This window comes from Schistocerca cancellata, chromosome 8, assembly GCF_023864275.1.
Source record: "Schistocerca cancellata isolate TAMUIC-IGC-003103 chromosome 8, iqSchCanc2.1, whole genome shotgun sequence".
NCBI lineage: Eukaryota > Metazoa > Arthropoda > Insecta > Orthoptera > Acrididae > Schistocerca > Schistocerca cancellata.
Window position 1 is genome coordinate 265439262 of NC_064633.1, and position 19469 is coordinate 265458730.

The 19469-nt window shown below is 37.7% G+C and overlaps 1 protein-coding gene across 1 annotated transcript in view; it reads left to right on the top strand.

Moving 5' to 3' along the window:
• LOC126094568 (charged multivesicular body protein 2a) overlaps positions 1–5490 on the top strand; it is a 36731-nt gene extending 31241 nt beyond the window's left edge. Inside the window, exons 3-5 of the mRNA XM_049909024.1 lie at positions 480–655; positions 737–871; positions 5020–5490. Of these exons, the coding sequence (XP_049764981.1) occupies positions 480–655; positions 737–871; positions 5020–5218 (510 nt within the window). The 3' untranslated portion in view covers positions 5219–5490. The remainder of the gene's footprint in view (positions 1–479; positions 656–736; positions 872–5019) is intronic.
• Positions 5491–19469: the final 13979 nt, after the last annotated feature.

The following is a 19469-nucleotide window of genomic DNA, read 5'->3' on the forward strand; positions in this document are numbered from 1 at the left end:
ATAAGTACCTGAAAACACGCAAAGAAATTAAGAATTAATGCCTTTAAAATTGAGACACAACGTTGCATTTGAATACACTCGTTTTTATATACATACTTGAGTGCCGTATGGTATGGTATGGTGCTCCTGTATATGTATATCTTGTGAAGAGACCATGAGAATAAAATCAGAGAGATTAGATCCCACACAGAGGCATACCGACAATCTTTCTTTCCACGAACAATATGAGATTGGCATAGAAGGGAGAACCGATAGAGATATTCATAGTACCTTCCGCCACACACTGTCAGGTGGCTTGCGGAGTATGGATGTAGATGCAGATGTAGAATACTACTAAGATTTGAAGTCGGTGGAGATCAAATGACACATCTTATATTTCAAAAAGCTATGTGTTGTAACTCAAACCTACATCTGTAATATTTACTTTTTTTTTTTTTTTTTTTTTTTTTCTTCTAATATAGTCCAAAAAACTGTTTCAGGATGCTGTTAAGATAATGGCAAAAGATCTTGTGAGGACACGGAGGTACACAAAAAAGTTTATGTTAATGAAAGCAAATATCCAGGCTGTTTCATTGAAGATACAGACATTGAGATCACAGAATGCAATGGCTCAGGCAATGAAAGGTGTTACCAGAGCAATGCAGAATATGAACAGGTATTGTGCTGTTGCATATGGTGTAATTAATTAATGTCTTATCCTCATATTTTGTTACTATTGATGTTATTTTTCAATTAGGCAGCTGAACTTGCCACAGATCCAGAGGATATTACAGGAATTTGAGAAGCAGTCGGAAATTATGGATATGAAAGAGGAAATGATGAATGATGCCATTGATGATGCAATGGAGGAAGATGAAGATGAGGAAGAGAGGTAATTGCATTTTCTTTGTAAAATTGTTTGTTAGTCCCATTAATAGCAGTTAATGATTAGCACAGATATTTGTTTCTGGGGGACACAACAATATGAAGAAAGTATCACTTATTAGTTAAGTTGTAGGTAACAGCAATACCATTCTATTACTTTCCTAAGTGGAAGCATTTTATTTGTATATGTTAATGTACAGGGTGGCTATTTTTTTGGAAAACCTATAATTCTTAGGTAATTATGTGTTACCTGAAAAAAAAGAAAGTCTCAGGGGATTATTTGTTTTTAATGTAGTATTGTAATTTAATTTTTTGGGGCTTTGTAATCACATATTTCTAAAAATACTTAGCATTTCAAAGTGTATTGCTTATATGAATAAATGTATGTTTTTTCACAATCATATATTCCCGAAAGTTCTTCAATGATAGCATTGAAATTTTGACACGGTGTTGCTTTTGAATAAGAGTGTGCTTTTATATGCCTACTGCAGCACCATATGATTTATAAGTACATAAATAATACAGAAAGGGATACATTGTTAGCAAAAATCTCACATTTGTTTGCTCAAAATTTTAAATCTCCAAAAGTTCTATACCGATGCCTTTAAAATTGAGACACAACATTGCATTTGAATACACTCGTTTTTATATACATACTGGAGTGCCATATGGTATGGTATGGTATGGAGCTCCTGTATATATATATATAAAGAACATACACATTTGATTGAAACAATGTGTCACAATGTCAAAGAAATCGGTGAACAACTTTCAGAGATAAGAGATTTAAAAGAAACATAAATAAGAAACGAAACGTTTGGTTGTGCAAAATCTTAACTCTCTGAAAGATCTTCAACGGTTGCTTTGAAATTTCAACACAGCTTCGCATTTGAACTTGCACATGTTTATGCACTAATTTGTTAATGTGTGTAATATGTAAATAAATATGTAATATATAAAGTGGACAAATTGTTACTAAAAATCTCAAAAAGTGCTCAACCAATTTACTTCAAATTCTTGCATATTACTGTAATAGATTTTTCTAAACATATAAACAATATTTTTTGGAAACATTGTTAGTAAACCGAAAAGTTGTATTAATGAATTATCGCCATGGGATTAGAATACTACAACAGAATCTGAAGTTGCAATAACTGTAAAAAAGGGTCAAGGTCAGAGAGAGGGGAAGAGGAGTTGGTCGGATGGGGTGGAGGTAATGGACATAGGAAGTGGAAAGGAGGAGATGGACGGAGAGAGAGAGAGAGAGAGAGAGAGAGAAAGGGGGAAGGGGAAGTAGATTGACATAGAAAGTGGGAGGAGGAGATGGACAAGAATGAGAGGGAGAGGGAGGTTAGGGTGTAATCCATTTCCCATACATATCAGAAACATGTGCTTTCTTGTTATTTCTTTTGCATTAAACCAGTCTGAGCCACAGTGATGTGTGGGTGGAAACAGCTAGTTATTCCACATAAATCATTGATTTTTAAAGACCATGGTTAAGCTACTGCTTATTGGGTAGTATGTTTCAGCCGTGAGGATAGAAAAGTCATTATAATAATGTGAAATCCTCCCATCAGTACTTTATTAGAAGTTTCTTATGACATCATCAACCAGAAATTCTCAGAGAGATATTTGTTCACTTTTTCCCCTTCAGGTTTGAGCAGCTATGTAGATGATTTTAAATATTAAAATACATAATTGATTTATGACAAATGTGAATTTTCTTGCAGTATTGTCTCTTCCTCATAAATTTGTATTCATAAGGAGGGGTTAAATTTGATTGATGTTGTTTTTTCTTTCATTGTCCATTGTAAGGTATAAGGTCATTTTTTGCTCATTATGTCTTCTGTCTTCCAAATCCCATGCTTTTGAAAGCATGGGATGGTAGCCTACATTGTCATCAGGGGCTTAGTTGGACTGTCAGTAAACTGGTGAGGCTCACCACACATACATAGAGGGTGGTATCTTATTGGCTGGCTTACATCATTATGACACCACATAATGCTGCTTGCTGGCTCTATTCACAGAGATTATGTTTACACTTACAGCTCAGCATCGTTTACATTGCCAGCACTCATATCAGGTAGTAAACTGTATAATGTCTTTTCTGTGACCTTCTTTTGTGAAGCAATCTCTTCCATGCAACACTAAGTGCATAACTGGTGTGTCTGCTCAAAGTTGTCACACAATCCCAGTAGCTGCAAGCATGGATCAGAATCGTTGTTTATTGAAACATAAGCTTGTGTTTCGTTGTCAGATAGTGGTCTGCTGATAATTTTGAAATTACTATACTTGAGCTAAGGTAATGTTGAGCACAGGGATGGGGAATAGTCCTTAATAGACTGCTTCGTGTAATTGTTCCCTTACTAACACAGAATATACTGCTTGATGGTTGCTAAGAAACAGAGACATTGTTGGACAAGAATAAGCATAGTCAATGGTGGACGACATGAAACATGTGGCATACATAATAGAGGTGGAGCGGTATATTTATAATGGAAAAGTGGCCCAGATTTCACCACATGGGAAAGCAGGATTATGGGTATGAATAATGTTCATGTTTGACACAGATCAAACTCACAACATAAAGGTCGATATCAGACTCTCAGTAAGGCATATGCACTCAGACAATAATGCATATTTTGCACCTATCAAACTGTTGATGAGTCCTTGGGGGATATTGTCCCACTCCTCTCTCAAGGCATGTCTTCAATTTTTCTCGGAGGTTGAAAGATGAGTGTGATTCTTTGCCTCTTTAAGACTTCCCCTAATCTGTTTTTTGGACTTTGGAATGGAGGCTGTATTATATGTTGGCCCTCCTAGCTTGATTGAACTGTACCTTGTCTTAGTTTCGTAGACAAAACTGAATAAAGCCGTAGAATGAACACCCATTTTATCTTAATACCATCATCAGATGATTAACCATGAAGCTGAGATGATCCTTGTCTGAAACTGTCCTGGCTCAGAATATTAGATGTTCAACACAACTGTCTTCTGGGCTGGGATAAATGTCTATATCTGCCTGGTTTCGATGTATGGAATAGCTTAAATGTCAATCTGCTATTCATGTGTCAACACGTCTAATAAAGGTAATGTTCAGTTTCTGCTGTAAATCTAATCTTTGGGTGTACAATTTTTGTATAGTTGGTAAGCTACTGCAGTGCCTCACTGCCATATCGCCAAATTAAAACTGTATTGTTTACGTAGCAGAAGAAGCTGGATGAACAGAGAGGAACATCATTCAACACTAGTTCCTTGAAATCTTTCATGGCAAAATTGACATCAGCTTTCTGACAAATGTGTCAAGAATTTAAGGTCATAAGCTCTAGACCATACAGACTATAGGGTTAACTAAAAATTAATAAAGAAGACATACCACTGAGAACAGTTGTTAGTACCATTGCTCTTCTACAAGCAGGCTGGCCTATAACTTTTACCGATGATCAGTTACTGTGAACTTCATGTTACAAACTCTCAAATGTTTGTAGAAACAATAAAGCAGATGAGAATAGGCCCAAGTAAAGTAGTGGTCAGTCTTAACATAGTCTCTCTGTTTAAGAAGGCATCAGGGGCAAATACATTGAAGTTAAGAAAGGATAATGGCTGATTGTTTGTCTCCCTTTTACACACTTTGACAACCAGATACTTTTAAACACTGAAACTTATTATGAAGTCACTGATCGAGATGGTCCATCACTGTCACCAGACTTTGCAAGTTTTTTTTTTTTTTTCTTCGAGTGTTTTAGAGAACTTGTATTACCATATTATTAAAATTTGAGATGGGAAAATTAACTGAGAATTTTTTTTATCCAAGGACTCCTGTGGGAAAAACTTTGTAGCCTGATTATGATGTCTATTTTGGTGACCTAAATTGTACAGATAATATGGTTAGGTATAGGGATGAACTGAAAACCTGACACTTTTTATCATGGAACAAATATAAAACTTTCTAAAAGAATAGAAATTTTGTATTATAGGGACAATAAGCAAACTAATAGTGGAAGTAATATGCTAGTTTTAACTGCTTCGAAAACAAAATCTTACTGCTAAGATTTATTGATATTCTTTCCCCTATAAATATAACTGAATTTGATTTGTCACTATGAAAAATTTGCCGAGGTATTGTAGTTAAAAACTTTGTCTCATTTCTTGTAGTGAGGCTGTGGTGTCACAAGTGCTAGATGAACTGGGATTGCAGCTGACAGATCAGTTATCAGGATTGCCACAAGCATCAGGATCTCTTGCTGCTTCAGCAGCTAAAACTCCTGCTGCTGCTGCAGCTGCTGCCCAAGGGCCTATATCGGATGCTGATGCCGATCTCCAGGCACGACTGGATAATCTCCGCAGGGAGTAACTGAGCTTGTCATGTATATTCTGTACTTAACAGTGCTGTCACATAGTCACTGTATGTGCCTTTTGCTCTCCAGTACACTGTTTTACCATACATTTTGTGTACTGAGACAGTGTCAGGTTACAGTGATTCCATACTAAATGTAGTGTATGCCAGAATGTACTCAATGTGATATGTCTTTTTCTGCTGCCTTTGGCAGTTGATTGTTAAGTTGAGTGAGTTTTGTATATATTGCTGAAGAATTTTTTTTTTAAAAAAAGTGCTTCTATATTTTTTGTTGTTGTTTGTTTGGAATTTTTTTAACAGATTTTACTTCATCCCTTCCTCATTCATATGTCATTCAGCAAGGTGTGGTTAATTACAAATATTATGGAATAATTTTGATGTATAACTGAAGCTGTATTTGGTATATGACAACTCAGATGTTATCTACAGATATTGTTAAAACACCTATTATAATATATTTTATAAAAGAAATATAAATTTATTTTACCATATTCTAGATGAGCTGTAATGAAGAGATGATAATATTCAAATCACTTGAAGTGTTTTGCTCCCTGTTTATAATTAATTAGATGAATAGTTGAACTGAGAAATAAGCAACAGAATGAAAATAACTGGAAGCGCAAATTGTTTGTGTGTGTTGTACACTGTTGGAGGCTGGCGAGGCAACATCTTACTTACTTTCCAGTGATCATATTTTTATATGAAATTAATTATTTCTGTTTAAGTAAAACAGTCATGATTGGATAACTAATCATTAAGAAGAAAAGTTGTTATTTGCAGCCTTTGTGGAAGGTAAATGTATGTTCGTGGAGCTAGAATTTTTTTTGACAGTGTTGACTGGAATACACTCCTTGAAATTTTGAGGAAAGCAAGGCTGAAATTCAGACGAAAGGTTATCTGCAGTATGTACAGAAACCAGACTGGAGCTATAAAGTGTCAAAGGATGTGAAAGGCTGGCAGTGGTTGAGAAGGGAGTGAGACAGGGTTGCAGCCTATCTATGTATTGAGCTAACAATAAAGAAATATATGGAGCACTTTAAAAAGAAAAATAAAGTTCATGGAGAGGAACAAAAAGCTTTGATGTTTGCTGAAGACTGCAATTTTGTCACAGGGAGATACAGACCTGGAGACACATTTGAATGGCATTGACGATGTTTTGAAAAAGATTTTACAAGATGAATATCAGAAAAGGTAATGGAATCAGAAAAGGTAATGGAATGTAATCACATCAGTACAGGAAGTGGTGAGGGAATTAATTTATAAAAAGAGAAACTGAAGGTAATAGATGGGTTAGCAATATTTGGACTGCAAAATAACTGGTGATGACTGAAGCAGAGATGATATAAAATGCAGACTCAGCATAGCAAGAAAAATGTTTCTGAAAAAGAGAAATTTGTTAATGTTGAATATAAATTTGCATGCTAGAGCTCTTTTCTGAAGGTAATTAAGTAGCCTTTTTGAAAGTGAAGTCTATGTGATAACAACAGAAACTATTGAAATATGGTGCTGCAGGAGAATGCTGAAGGTTAGATGAATAGATCAGTAAGTAATGAAGAATTACTGAATCAAATTGAGGAGAAAAGAAATTTGTGACACAAGTTGATTAAAAGAAGAGTTCAGTTGATAGTACACACTCTGGTCCATCAAGAAATTTGGTAGTGGGGGAAGGTGTGGAGGCAAAAATTGTAGAGGGTGATCATGGATTTCTATTTAAAGCAGGTTCAGTTGGATGCACATTGCAGAGATGAAGAGGCTTGCACAGCATGGAGAGCCACATGAAACCAGTGATGATTACAAAACCACCACATGAAAAGTTATCGGTTGTGATAAAAATATGTGCTATATAGCATCAGCAAGCATCTGAGACAGTACCTGTGACATGCAACTGCATATATAGTTATAGGGGAAAATGCAATATGATTGCAGGTACTTGGGAAGCTTTGCTTTTGTTGAGTCAATTTTGAAAGACAGAAAATTGATACTACACAAAAAAATTATATGGGCAATAACTTTATCTGCCAGGTGGCTTTAGGTAAGTGCATTCTCTGTAGCAGAGTGAAAATTCATTGTGGAAACTTACAATATGTTTATTAACATGCTCCATTTTTGTGATAGATATGTTTTTCAGTTGATATAGTAAGCTGTGCTGTAGTCAACTGTTCTGTATATCCATATGTGGGCCCCAAGTGATGATCAGCTGGACAATATTTGACAGAACTAGGACAACAAGAAGTCAGCATCCCCTGTCATGATCAATGTAACTTCGGTTAGAGGACAGTGTAACATTTGTGGGTTAGAATAAATTATTATTGCTATATCAAAAGGGAAATTACCTAGAGAAAATTTAAAAAAAAAAATGCAAATCAGAATTTCTCTCCAGACCTTCAGAGAGATGTCAGTACTGTTGATAGATACATATAAAAGCACATACACAGTTCTAGCTTTCAGAACTAATAGTGCCTTTCTTGGGAAGGTTAAAAAGGAAGGACAGGTCACTCAGACACCACCAGGCTGAATGGGACTCACCTGTTATTAGGACAGTGGGAGACAAAAGATGGAAGGGGGGGGAGTTGAGTGCTTAAAGGATGTGGAACTAGTCTAATTATACATTTGTTGACAGGATCAGCCACTGCAGGCTACTGTGTAAAATATACCTACCACAGCTAGTACCAATGTACTCACAATGATAATCATGGTTTTATCTAATACTTCATACTAACAGCTTATACAACTTTACTCTTTATAACTTAACATTTTCATCTTTGCCTCTGTTTGCCCTCCTAACAGATGGGTCTCTAGAAGTTAAGTCCCATAGTGCTCAGAGCCATTTGAACCATTTGTACATGTCTATCAGCAGTACTGACATTTCTCCCAAAGATACATCCTATCCAACAGTTACATCAATCGCATAATTTTCTAGTTTACTACTACACGATGTCCCACTCATAAGCAGTCCGGGAAATTGCTATAAAATTTGTAATAAAAGCGGATATGAAACCAAATTTGTACACAAGATACCTTCATTGTTGAGCAATGGAGGTGAATTACAAGGGGTGGTGGAAGTGACCTCCCCCCACCTGCATATACAGTTCAACACGGTGCTGCATGTTCATGAATGTTGCTGCCAGAGTATTGAATTCGCAGCAAATGTTTTCATGTAACTTTTCGATGTGGCAGCACCTGTGAAATGTGGCAACAACGAGGTTATGCAAGCTATGTGTGTACATGGTGTTTCAGTTTAGCCTGGCTTACTGTTTGTAGTATTTTGTGTGTTTTTTTTCCCCCTCAGTATGTTTCAGTGGTGGACATAAACCATCTAAGCACTGCATTCAAGGCTTGGTGATGAAGGTGGAGATGAGGGGGACATTGTTAGATGTACACTGTGGGAGGTGCTCACAGGCATGAGAAGAAAGTAAGGTAAAGACACAATTAGTGGCATCACCCACGAAGTCTCATGATTGTAGGAATCTTTACTTCAGTGAGGCATGCGTCACAGAGCTCCTATGAAAGCTGGCCTGTATTCCTACAAGTTTACAATTGTTTTTAAACTGATACAAACTGACTACGGTAAAAGCCTAACATACTGCCATTGGCTGTAGTGATTTATTGCTGAAAGACCAGGAATATTGCAGTACACGTGCTAAAGTGATGAAGCGGGGTTCCACTTGTCAGGGTACATGAACTAACAAAACACACATCTGTGAATTAGTGACAGTCAGCATGCAGTCATTGAGGAACCCCTTCATTCATTGAAGATGGGTGTGTTTTATGTATTATCACAGTAATGTATCATTGGGCCATTTTTTGACACTGCTGTCACCGATGAAGTGCGCCAGATATTGTTTCATGAATTTGTGTACCAGTTGGATGACGAGGGACTGACACTTAGCTTCTACCAGTAAGATGGTACACACATGCCACTTGTGTACAGTGAGGTGGCTGTGATGGAAGTGATTAAGAAAGGATAATGGCCCCTTGTGTCACCTGGCTTGACCCCGCTGACTTTTCTCTGTGGTTTACCCTGAAGGTAGTGTGTACAAGAACAAAGCACACACCATCGACAAGTTAGGTGAGAACATCTGCCGTGAAATCCAGCCATTCACATCCAGTATCCTTGCAGCGACATTCATGAGCGTGCGGTGCCATTTTGTAATGTGTATTTAGGAGGGTGGTAGGGCGATCACTTTCAGTAATGTATCTTGATTTCTCAACCATAAAGGTGTATCATGTAAATATTTGATTTTGTACCATCTTTGAAGATTTTTATAACACTTTTCCCAGGGATCCTTAAAAGTGGGACACATTTTACAAAGCTTTTTAATGAATTAAATGTGTGACTAAGACCTCAAGAAGAATATAATAATTCCAATCCTAAAGAAAGCAGGTGTTGACAGATGTGAAAATTACCGAACTATCAGTTTAATAAGTCACAGCTGCAAAATACTAACACAAATTCTTTACAGATGAATGGAAAAACTGGTAGAAGCCAACCTCGGGGAAGATCAGTTTGGATTCCGTAGAAATGTTGGAACACGTGAGGCAATACTGACCCTACGACTTACCTTAGAAGAAAGATTAAGGAAAGGCAAACCTATGTTTCTAGCATTTGTAGACTTAGAGAAAGCTTTTGACAATGTTGACTGAAATACTCTCTTTCAAATTCTGAAGGTGGCAGGGGTAAAATACAGGGAACGAAAGGCTATTTACAATTTGTACAGAAACCAGATGGCAGTTATGAGTCGAGGGACATTTAAGGGAAGCAGTGGTTGGGAAGGGAGTGAGACAGGGTTGTAGCCTATCCCCGATGCTATTCAATCTGAATATTAAGCAAGCAGTAAAGGAAACAAAAGAAAAATCCATGGAGAAGAAATAAAAACTTTGAGGTTCGCCAATGACATTGTAATTCTGTCAGAGACAGCAAAGGACCGGAAGAGCAGTTAAACGGAATGGACAGTGTCTTGAAAGGAGGATATAAGATGAACATCAACTAAAGCAAAACAAGGATAATGGAATGTAGTCGAATTAAGTCGGGTGATGCTGAGGGAATTAGATTAGGAAATGAGACACTTAAAGTAGTAAAGGAGTTTGCTATTTGGGGAGCAAAATGATGATGGCTGAAGTAGAGAGGATATAAAATGTAGACTGGCAATGGCAAGGAAAGGGTTTCTGAAGAAGAGAAATTTGCTAACATCGAGTATTGATTTAAGTGTCAGGAAGTCGTTTCTGGAAGTATTTGTATGGTGGAAACATGGACGATAAATAGTTTAGACAAGAAGAGAATAGAAGCTTTTGAAATGTGGTGCTACAGAAGAATGCTGAAGATTAGATGGGTAGATCACTTAACTGATGAGGAGGTATCGAATAGAATTGGGGAGGAGTTTGTGGCACAACTTGACAAGAAGAAGGGACCGTTTGGTAGGACATGTTCTGAGGCATCAAGGGATCACCAATTTAGTACTGGAGGGCAATGCGGAGGGTAAAAATCGTAGAGTGAGACCAAGAGATGAATACACTAAGCAGATTCAGAAGGATGTAGGTTGCAGTAGGTACTGGGAGATGAAGCTTGCACAGGATAGAGTAGCATGGAGAGCTGAATCAAACCAGTCTCAGGACTGAAGACCACAACAGCAACAACAACTACTACTACTACTACTACTACTACTACTACTACGATTACTACTACTACTACTACTACTACTACTACTACTACTACTAAGAGAGTGAACAAATTTGGCTAAGCTTTTGACTTAGTTCCACACTGGCAGCCTATTAACAGACCTACCATGGTTAATATCAGATTGTGATAGGATGAAAAACTTATTAGCAAAGAGAATTCTGTACATCATTCGTGGCAATCAGTGGGATCACTAGCAACCTTCAAATAGCTGTAGTTCTCCATGCAGAACCATTTAAGTTGTTATAACAGTGTAAATTTATTTCAAGTATAGATCACAAAATTTTGTAGACCTTTTGTGCCTGTGTTGAATAAAATTTGCAGAAATTCACACGATCACATCCACACACTACGGTTGCCTGACCACACTGTTTGCAACAGTAACAATGCTTACAGACTATATGGTTAACCACTTCCAAAACAAAATATGGTTTATGACCTCAGTTATTGGTGTATCCAGTGTCTGATTGTCACTATTAAATTTTCCAACTCTCATTCACTGATTAGCTCCTGGCATGGTATAAGAAACATGAGTGCTTTGCACATTTGTCAAGCTTACCAAATGCAAACACTTTTCAGTTCACAAAAAATGTTTGTTCCACTGTGAGCCTAAAAAATGTGTGAAGCATGGAGTTGGTACTAAATTTAGTCATGCAAGGAAGTTATGCAGAGTGACGTACTAATACTAAGAATATTGTTGCTCTGTTGCTGTTGTTGTTGTTGTTGTTGTTGTTGTGGTGGTGGTGGTCTTCAGTCCTGAGACTGGTTTGATGCAGCTCTCCATGCTACTCTATCCTGTGCAAGCTTCTTCATCTCCCAGTACCTACTGCAACCTACATCCTTCCGAATCTGCTTAGTGTATTCATTTCTTGGTCTCCCCCTACGATTTTTACCCTCCACGCTGCCCTCCAATACTAAATTGGTGATCCCTTGATGCCTGAGAACATGTCCTACCCACCGATCCCTTCTTCTGGTCAAGTTGTGCCACAAACTTCTTTTCTCCCCAATCCTATTCAATACTTCCTCATTAGTTATGTGATCTACCCATCTAATCTTCAGCATTCTTCTGTAGCACCACATTTCGAAAGCTTCTATTCTCTTCTTGTCCAAACTATTTACCGTCCATGTTTCACTTCCATACATGGCTACACTCCATACAAATACTTTCAGAAATGACTTCCTGACACTTAAATCTATACTCGATGTTAACAAATTTCTCTTCTTCAGAAACGCTTTCCTTGCCATTGCCAGTCTACATTTTATATCCTCTCTACTTCGCCCATCATCAGTTATTTTGTTCCCCAAATAGCAAAACTCCTTTACTACTTGAAGTGTCTCATTTCCTAATCTAATACCCTCAACATCACCCGACTTAATTCGTCTACATTCCATTATCCTCGTTTTGCTTTTGTTGATGTTCATCTTATATCCTCCCTTCAAGACACCATCCATTCCGTTCAACTGCTCTTCCAAGTCCTTTGCTGTCTCTGACAGAATTACAATGTCATCGGCGAACCTCAAAGTTTTTATTTCTTCTCCATGGATTTTAATACCTACTCCGAATTTTTCTTTTGTTTCCTTTACTGCTTGCTCAATATACAGATTGAATAACACCGGGGAGAGGCTACAACCCTGTCTTACTCCCTTCCCAACCACTGCTTCCATTTCATGTCCCTCGACTCTTATAACTGCCACCTGGTTTCTGTACAAATTGTAAATAGCCTTTCGTTCTCTGTATTTTACCCCTGCCACCTTTAGAATTTGAAAGAGAGTATTCCAGTCAACATTGTCAAAAGCTTTCTCTAAGTCTACAAATGCTAGAAACGTAGGTTTGCCTTTCCTTAATCTTTCTTCTAAGATAAGTTGTAAGGTCAGTATTGCCTCACGTGTTGCGGTATTTCTACGGAATCCAAACTGATCTTCCCCGAGGTCGGCTTCTACTAGTTTTTCCATTCGCCTGTAAAGAATTCGTGTTAGTATTTTGCAGCTGTGGCTTATTAAACTGATTGTTCGGTAATTCTCACATCTGTCAACACCTGCTTTCTTTGGGATTGGAATTATTATATTCTATATATTATATATTATATATTTATATATTATAAAGTATTTGTATGGAGTGTAGCCATGTATGGAAGTGAAACATGGACGGTAAATAGTTTGGACAAGAAGAGAATAGAAGCTTTTGAAATGTGGTGCTACAGAAGAATGCTGAAGATTAGATGGGTAGATCACATAACTAATGAGGAAGTATTGAATAGGATTGGGGAGAAGAGAAGTTTGTGGCACAACTTGACCAGAAGAAGGGATCGGTTGGTAGGACATGTTCTGAGGCATCAAGGGATCACCAATTTAGTATTGGAAGGCAGTGTGGAGGGTAAAAATCGTAGGGGGAGACCAAGAGATGAATACACTAAGCAGATTCAGAAGGATGTAGGTTGCAGTAGGTACTGGGAGATGAAGAAGCTTGCACAGGATAGAGTAGCATGGAGAGCTGCATCAAACCAGTCTCAGGACTGAAGACAACAACAACACAACAACAACATATTCTTCTTGAAGTCTGAGGGTATTTCGCCTGTTTCATACATCTTGCTCACCAGATGGTAGAGTTTTGTCAGGACTGGCTCTCCCAAGGCCTTCAGTAGTTCCAATGGAATGTTGTCTACTCCGGGGGCCTTGTTTCGACTCTGGTCTTTCAGTGCTCTGTCAAACTCTTCAGGCAGTATCGTATCTCCCATTTCATCTTCATCTACATCCTCTTCCATTTCCATAATATTGTCCTCAAGTACATCGCCCTTGTATAGACCCTCTATATACTCCTTCCACCTTTTTGTTTTCCCTTCTTTGCTTAGAACTGGGTTTCCATCTGAGCTCTTGATGTTCATACAAGTGGTTCTCTTATCTCCAAAGGTCTCTTTAATTTTCCTGTAGGCAGTATCTATCTTACCCCTAGTGAGATAAGCCTCTACATCCTTACATTTGTCCTCTAACCATGCCTGCTTAGCCATTTTGCACTTCCTGTCGATCTCATTTTTGAGACGTTTGTATTCCTTTTTGCCTGATTCATTAACTGCATTTTTATATTTTCTCCTTTCATCAATTAAATTCAATATTTCTTCTGTTACCCAAGGATTTCTACTAGCCCTCGTCTTTTTACCTACTTGATCCTCTGCTGCCTTCACTACTTCATCCCTCAAAGCTACCCATTCTTCTTCTACTGTATTTCTTTCCCCCATTCCTGTCAATTGTTCCCTTATGCTGTCCCTGAAACTCTGTACAACCTCTGGTTCTTTCAGTTTATCCAGGTCCCATCTCCTTAAATTCCCACCTTTTTGCAGTTTCTTCAGTTTTAATCTACAGGTCATAACCAATAGATTGTGGTCAGAGTCCACATCTGCCCCTGGAAGTGTCTTACAATTTAAAACCTGGTTCCTAAATCTCTGTCTTACCATTATATAATCTATCTGATACCTTTTAGTATCTCCAGGGTTCTTCCATGTATACAACGTTCTATCATGATTCTTAAACCAAGTGTTAGCTATGATTAAGTTATGCTCTGTGCAAAATTCTACCAGGCGGCTTCCTCTTTCATTTCTTAGCCCCAATCCATATTCGCCTACTACGTTTCCTTCTCTCCCTTTTCCTATACTCGAATTCCAGTCACCCATGACGATTAAATTTTCGTCTCCCTTCACTATCTGAATAATTTCTTTTATTTCATCATACATTTCTTCAATTTCTTCGTCATCTGCAGAGCTAGTTGGCATACAAACTGGTACTACTGTAGTAGGTGTGGGCTTCGTATCTATCTTGGCCACAATAATGCGTTGACTATGCTGTTTGTAGTAGCTTACCCGCATTCCTATTTTCCTATTCATTATTAAACCTACTCCTGCATTACCCCTATTTGACTTTGTGTTTATAACCCTGTAGTCACCTGACCAGAAGTCTTGTTCCTCCTGCCACCGAACTTCACTAATTCCCACTATATCTAACTTTAACCTATCCATTTCCCTTTTTAAATTTTCTAACCTACCTGCCCAATTAAGGGATCTGATGTTCCACGCTCCGATCCGTAGAACGCCAGTTTTCTTTCTCCTGATAACGACATCCTCTTGAGTAGTCCCCGCCCGGAGATCCGAATGGGGGACTATTTTACCTCCAGAATATTTTACCCAAGAGGATACCATCATCATTTAATCATACAGTAAAGCTGCATGCCCTCGGGAAAAATTACGGCCGTAGCTTCCCCATGCTTTCAGCCGTTCGCAGTACCAGCACAGCAAGGCCGTTTTGGTTATTGTTACAAGGCCAGATCAGTCAATCATCCAGACTGTTGCCCTTGCAACTACTGAAAAGGCTGCTGCCCCTCTTCAGGAACCACACGTTTGTCTGGCCTCTCAACAGATACCCCTCCGTTGTGGTTGTGCCTACGGTACGGCTATCTGTATCGCTGAGGCAAGCAAGCCTCCCCACCAACGGCAAGGTCCATGGTTCATGTTCTGTATCACTCATGTTCTGTATCACTCATAAAATCTAATTGAAATATCATAAGTGTAGATTCTATGTTAGAAATAATCTCAGTATTTTTGGTTCACTGAGAGCTTACAACATGAAGATTTCACATTACAAGTAACATGCAATTGCACTAGCTTGACAAACATCTGGGCTCTCCAGCCTCCAAATTTTTTAATTAGTTCAACACATTAGTGGGCCAGTATATGGTAATGTAATGTACAAGCAAATACAAGTCATCTTAGAGTCAGTAGTGTATTGGTTGCTCCCTTGAATTCTGCACCTCAAAAACAAAATACCTCATCTTCATTCAATGTCTTGAAATGTTAAACCAAGAAACATCAATTAACTCAGCCACTATGGTGGGTTGTTGCTGAACCCATCACCAATAACGTCTCCTCAAGTATCTTCATGCTGTATGTTTTATATTTCATTTTGTTGCTTAAAAAAATTTGCTACTTAATGAAATATGCAATATTTGTTAAAATCAAGACAAGAACAAATCCACAACTACTATGACTCAACTGCTTTCTTTACTAATGTAACCTATGTCACTTCATGTAACATGTCATTTCCTGTTTAGAAAAGTATAATACTACAAACAATTTACAAAGCTATTAATTCTTTCAGTACATTCTGTTTGATCTGTCATAGGTAAAGAAATATTTTTTTGCAGTAGAAATTGTTGTATCTGTGCCAGCCTCCAACTGTTCCACCAATTAGATGGAAATCAGATTCAACTCTTACGTCAGATGCGTGCCAGATGTCCTGTTTCAGTGCATAATTGTGTAACTATCTACAGGAAACATGTTTTAAAAGTGTAATCTTAAAAGTGTAATCAGATACAAGTCAGTATGTCTTATTGTTTAGCATTAATCTATGTTGCTGAAACACGACCACAGTTCCCTTTTTCATTTGTTAGTTTATGAGCTACAATCACAAAACTCCATGCATTACTTGCATTTCGTGAATCTACAAAAAATTATAGCCATGATCACTGAAGTCACAAATGTCACTTCCTAATCAGTTGTGTGAAAGACTGGATCCATGGAAGAATGCTAAGGAAGTGGAACTAATTGATCAATAGCGTTGTGAGTTACAATGAGAGTGTAATTAAAATGTCCGATATGCTTCAGTGGATCATGCTACAATTGTCATGTAAAGGCTTACTCTTAAAGCTTGTTGAGCTTCTTTCAAAAAAAAAGTCTGGAACATATTACTTCCTCTCACATACAGGTCACATTATCGCCATAAAAGTAAAATGAAATGAAATGAACATTGATATCCGTCTTGGTTTACTCATTCACATAAGTAAAGAATAAAACAATACCGAAACAATTTGTACTGATGCTTGTAGAGCACATTTGTAGATATTTCAGACCTGAGGCTTGGAGAATACTGTTATGTCAACAAAGTGGTGTCCCACAGGAAATATGGAAGACAAGATGCCATTGGAATGAAATATTGTTATATTATGGTATGCTACATCATACCTGTCATTCAGGTTGACCGCAAGTGCACTGGCTGTGGGGTGTGGGTTTACCAGTTACTCTCTCTCAGAGGTTATTCTGTGAGGGTCTTTCAATAGGTAATGCTTCACTTTTTTTTCCTAAAAAAAGGCCATTAATATATATAGAAAAACTTTCCACTACCAGTCACAATAAAAGGTTATTTATTTGTCACACAACAGGTTTCGGGCTTGCACCCGTCTTCAGGTGTTTCTACATGTTTATATGCTGGATACCACTGTATAAATACAAAAATATTATTTGCTGGTGACTAACCAGATACAAGTGGGGCAATTGTAGCGGAAATTTTTCTACACCCTATAAAGGAACAGTCATGGAGTTCAACAGCATCCACTATGGATAAAATTCATTTAATGTTACCTTGCCAGGTACTATGAACTGTCAGTGCATTCAGAACATGTAAAATCAACATGGAGAAGACCATTCAGGCAATCAAATTCAACAAAAACTGCCTTTTGTCTAAAGTAATACTGAACTACGTTAAAGTTAATGTTAGGAGCCACACGAAGTCAGCCAAAAGTCAAAATGTGAAACTGTTTGGTTAAAAACTGAAATCAAATCATTATACAAGCGTAAAGATGCCCTTAACAAACAAATGCTCAAACTCCACTTGGCACTAAGCAATTCCTTGACTCAAATGCAATTTATGTGTATTTTAGATAAAATCCAAGACCAAGTGTGCAAAAACAACTAGTAGTGTCAACTAGACATAATCAGAAATTACTTGCTCTCAACCCTAACAAACTGCAACAATCTAGAATCTCCTTCCACATCAGAACAAAGGTTTTACGATAGGGTGATTAATTCAACCACTATCTCATTTGACAAAAATGAAACTGAATTACTTGAGAAGGGTCTCAAATGTAATATCCCACCAATACTCACTGACAACAGTATCAAAGAATTAATTTTCTGCTCTAAAATGGCATGTGACCCAGCTAAAATAAATACAGTAAAACTTTGTTAACACAAATCCAAAGGGACCGAACAATCAGGAGTTCATGTTAAAAAAATTCGTATTAAGTGAAAAAAAGATTTTAATAAGTATACATGTACAGTAGTACATTAATGTGTAATACACTACACTATCAATCACGTTATCATAGATTTATAACACTATAAAGTGATTGTAAAATTACAAGTACTCACAAATTATGTATGTTACTTTCTTGGAAAAAATTTGGTCATGGTTCGCTGATGTTCATGGGAACGATAATATTTTGTAATTTCACAACCAGTTGTAATCATAGTGCCCGTAAACCCAGCAGTGATGTCTGATGTTGAAGCGAACCGTTCTATACAGTCCAAGGCTGTAAACATCTTCTGACGGGTAGATGGAATGGTATCTGCATTCTCTTCTTCACTTTCTTCTGATGGCCCTTCTTGCACCTTGTTCACAGCTTTTGGCACATCCGATTTCACAGAAGCACATACGGCAACATCGTCATCTACACTAATGAATTCTTTGAAAATAATCCAAGGGTTCGCAACGTCCTGCAGAACTGTCAATTCATCAGGTGAAGTGGCGTCTTCTAACTTGGGAACATCTTCAGTGCTGCTATGTCTCCAAGTTCTGTTAAAGCACTTCCCTATATGATGAGGCGATACTGAGTTCCAGGCTGCTGCGATGGCTTTTATTGCGTCAAGCAGATTCCAATTGTGGGTTGCACTATTGTTTTCAGCAGCACGAATTGCAGCTCTTACTAATCGCTTACGATAAGCTCTCTTTATGAGAGAGATTATGCCTTGGTCCAAAGGCTGAAGGTTGCGGCGTTGGGTGGAAAAAACTGAACCTTTATGTTGGATAGGTTCAGATCATGAACATTATGGGCAGTACATTTGTCCAATGTAAGAAGAACATGTCTATTTTGAGGAACCATTCGCCTGTTGAAATGAAGAAACCACTTGCGAAATGATGTGCCATCGATCCAAGATTTCTTGTGTTGAGATTAGATGCAAGGTAAAGCATCCATATTTATGCTTTTAAAACAACGTGGTTTCTCGGATTTACCGATAACCTTGGAACGAAACTTCTCACAACCGTCAGCATTACAGCACAGTACAACAGTCACACATTGTTTGCTTAGTGCTCCACCACGACACTTACCACCTTTTATCCGCAGTGTGTGATTTGGAAAAAGATTGTAGAAAAATCCAGTTTCATCTATGTTAAACACATCACACGACGCATATTTTTCCTCTCACTAGGTTGAATTCAAGCAACCAGCTGTTCGCACTTTCTTCATCAACTTTATTTGTTTCACCACAAATTTGTACAGATGGAATTGAATGTCTCTTTTTGGAACCAATACAACCAACCAGCACAACAATAGAAGTCTTCGATGCCCATATCTTTAGCAATATCATTTGCTTTTGACTGAATCACAGGACCAGTTAAAGGTATGTTAGATGCACGCATATGATTGAAACGTTCTAGCAGTCAAGTCTCGATGTCTTCATACTTGGTGGTACGAAGATGTTTAGATTTGTTTCCAGAACCTGATGCTGCAGCATTAATAATTTTTCCTTGATT